This window comes from Nematolebias whitei, chromosome 22, assembly GCF_014905685.2.
Source record: "Nematolebias whitei isolate Nwh7 chromosome 22, NemWhi1, whole genome shotgun sequence".
NCBI classification, from domain to species: Eukaryota; Metazoa; Chordata; class Actinopteri; order Cyprinodontiformes; family Rivulidae; genus Nematolebias; species Nematolebias whitei.
In genome coordinates, this window is record NC_056519.1 from 7,506,084 (window position 1) to 7,509,570 (window position 3,487).

A 3,487-nucleotide genomic window follows, 5' to 3' on the forward strand; every position below is an offset into this window, starting at 1 on the left:
TATATATATATATATATATATATATATATATATATATATGACAAGAGTAAAATAGCTAAACTAGATTCCGCTTTAATTAAATACCCACTGTATTTTGTATAATTTGAGCCAAAACATCCAGATTCTTTTAAAAACATAACTTCCTTACAACAAACTCATCCTGCAATCTATTACCTGCTGTGTACAGCACATGCGTGAATAGCTAAAGTACGTAATACTTTAAGTATTAGTACAACTGAAGTTGCATGTGACTGCTAAGTCTTTTTTTTTTTGGTTAAATGAATGAGTGAACAAGCCCACATCATGATACTACCGACAGTTATCAGCCTCATCTTCAGTGTTTGTCTGCAGGTCGACACATTTTTGAGCCCTCAAACTTTTTTTTGTGTGCAAAGTTTCTGGTTTCAGAGCCAACGTAAGATTAAAAACAGATTCTTCCCAGACTGGGGGGGTCTCTAATTCTGATAAATCCCATTAAAAACATATTGATTAAATAATTAAACACACCTGAATCTAAATGAAATGCTGCAGCTTTTGTCTCCCACTCAGATATTAAACTATTTTTCTCTGCAAATAAACAATTAGGTTTGATATTTAATTAATGCTGCTCCCACATTTTCACCCATTCTACTGGTTTGTTCATACTTTAGTGTTCTTGGCTGTTTATCTGTATTAATAAATTGTAGTTGATATTAAAAAACATCAGCAGAAAAAAAAAGTTTTACCAAGCTCTGAAGAAATGACAACATTTAACTCAATTATTGTGATTAAAATGAGCAATCGCTGCAGGGTGATGAAGAACTGGTTAAATTAAATAAATCAACATAAGAAATGCAAAATAGCAAATTTTTATTTAAAACTGGCAAAAGAAAGTCTCAGAATCGCTCCTGTATGTAAACAACCGATGCTTCCCGAGTGGATTTCACTATATTTACAAATGGATCTCTCATTTGGAGTAAATGCATCTAATCCTAACTCAGCAGGCAGCTCCAGAGCAGCCAAACAAAACAGTGATTACTGACGGACCCGGGGACACTAATGAGGCTGAAATGATCGAGAGGCAATAAAACAAACAATTTACAGTAATGTGCAGGTGGAGGCTGTTTAAAAAGCATTTTCAGAGATTTAATTCAGCCTCTGCATTACTTAAATTAAAAAAAAAGAGTTTAGAATGAGGGATGTGCAACAAGGAATAAAAGTTAAATTCACTGAAGGAACCCATCTCTGTTGCCTCGCACGCTAAACTTTGAACAAAACTGATATAAGCGCTTAAAGTATGTGATTGTGATGACTGTCAGCTACTACCACACTTAAGCCCAACATCTGTAAAACTGACTTACAGCCATATACGTGTTAAATCTGATCAGCTGTGGCAGCCATCTTACATTGGATTGACTTAAACAGTTTAGTCGTTTTAGACGTGCATCCAATGATTGATTAAACTCTGCCCGGGGCTTCATGAGATATTTCGCTAACAAAGCTGACTTCAACAGTATGTGTTGATGATCTGCACTGATTTTTATTTTTATTTTTTTAGGAGAGCAGGTTCAAGTAAATAAACGAGTCATAAGCGTCAGTTGATTTAATAATCCGATCAGAGAAATATTTCACAAACAGAAATCCGTTTGAAGTTTCTGCTGGTGTTCTCCAGGGAGCAGTGTTGGGTTCTAAATGTTTTAAATCTGAGAAAAGCATGTGGTATGAAAAGTTCAAATAAATTGAATCAAAGCTGCTAAATAAACCCAGAATCAGGCTCTTAAAACTAAACGGAGGGCGATAAAGTTTATTTTCTTAAATAATGTTAACTTGCTTTTTATGTAACGGGTCTGTTTCTGTTCAGTGTCCTGAGATGACTTCTGTTGTGATTTGGCGCTGTATAAATAAACTGAATTGAATTGACAACTCTCAGCTACCACCACACCAAATTGGAGCTCAATACACATAAGACTGATCGTGTTATAGTCAATTTTGTGTTAGTTGAGGCAGCCATTTTGAATGGGGTTGACTTTCGAAGTTCATCAGTTGTACATAGTCAGCCTAATAATTTATGACATATTTGTAATAATACATACTTGATTAATATTCAACTTGTAATTGAATCTGTCATATCAAATAAACATTTAATTTCAGCAGTTTTTTCTTTTCATTATTGACGTTAGGTGAATTAATAACAGCACATAAAAAATTTAGTTACCTTCTACTTTAGGTGCAGCTTTTTCTGTAAAGCAAGGAAAAAAAAACGAAGATTAAAGTATCTGATTTCTGTCAGTGCTGGTTAGAAACATGACAAAAGCAATCACACACACTCTTTGCTGAAATATGACTCAAGGGGCAAATAAAGAAAAGAATAAAAAGGTTGTGTTCAAAAACAAGCTACACAACCCATTTTCTTTCAGCTTTTATGCGTGGGTGAAGAAAATATGGATTAGTGGATGAATAGGAGACGGCACACAGCTTGAAGCGGGGATTTGGTCACTCTGAGCTCTGATCTCATCGTCTCCAGGGAGGAATAAAAATAAATAAATAAATAACCCTGGACATTTAATGTGAAATGAGGAACAAACTGGGAATGGTCTCAGATCACCAACTGAGCCTGTTAGATGTTTGTAACATGTCAAAACTGAGAGAAACCAGGCTCTAAAGGGATAGTCTGGTCATTTTTCAAGTTATGTTCGGTCAGATGGTTATCAGTATTTTAGCTGTTTGGCTGTGAACATCGGTCTGAGATCTCAAGAGAGTTGTAAGAAAAAAAAAAAGTTTTTGTCATAAAAATAAACAGGCCAAAGTTTGAAAAGTTCAAACTGAAATCAGCATCAGTTTAGCTACTTTTACCTTTTACTAGCCTTTTGTTAAATCTAGTTTTTTTTGCTAGAATTTTGCTATTTTTATCAAACTTTTTGCAATAAGCTTTTGGCTTCTAGATAGTTTTCTTGTCCTTTAAACTCCTAGCTAGCCTTCTGCACCTTTTATCTCCTAGCTCACATTGTTTCATTCATCTCCTAGCTATCCTGCTGCTTCATTCAGCTCTTAACTAGCCTTCTGCTTCTATTAGCTCCAAGTTAACTTTCTGCTCATTTCAGCTCCTATCTAACCTTCTGCTCCTTTTAGCTCCTATCTTGCATTCTGCTTCATTCAGCTCCTAGCTAGTCTTTGTGTTGTTCAGCTTCTAGCTAGCCTTCTGCTCCTATCAGCTCCAAGTTAGCTTTCTGTTCATTTCAGCTCCTAGCTAGGCTTCTGCTCATTTCAGCTCCTAGCTAGCATTCTGCTCTTTTCAGCACCTAGTTAGCCACCTTCACTTTTCAGCTCCTAGCTGGCCTTCTGTGTTGTTCAGCTCCTTGCTAGCCTTCTGCTCCTATCAGCTACAACCTAGTTTTCTGCTCATTTCAACTCCAAGCTAGCCTTCTGCTCATTTCAGCTCCTGGCTAGCCGCCTTCACCTCATTTCAGCTCCTGGCTAGCCGCCTTCACCTTTCAGCTCCTGGCTAGCC

At 36.4% G+C, this 3,487-nt stretch overlaps 1 protein-coding gene across 1 annotated transcript in view; it reads right to left on the reverse strand.

The window, feature by feature from the left end:
• The window catches only part of tnnt2e (troponin T2e, cardiac), a 26,917-nt gene that overhangs the window by 23,317 nt on the left and 113 nt on the right, over positions 1–3,487 (reverse strand). The window contains exon 2 of the mRNA XM_037696151.1: positions 2,195–2,218. Coding sequence (XP_037552079.1) covers positions 2,195–2,218 — 24 coding nt within the window. The remainder of the gene's footprint in view (positions 1–2,194; positions 2,219–3,487) is intronic.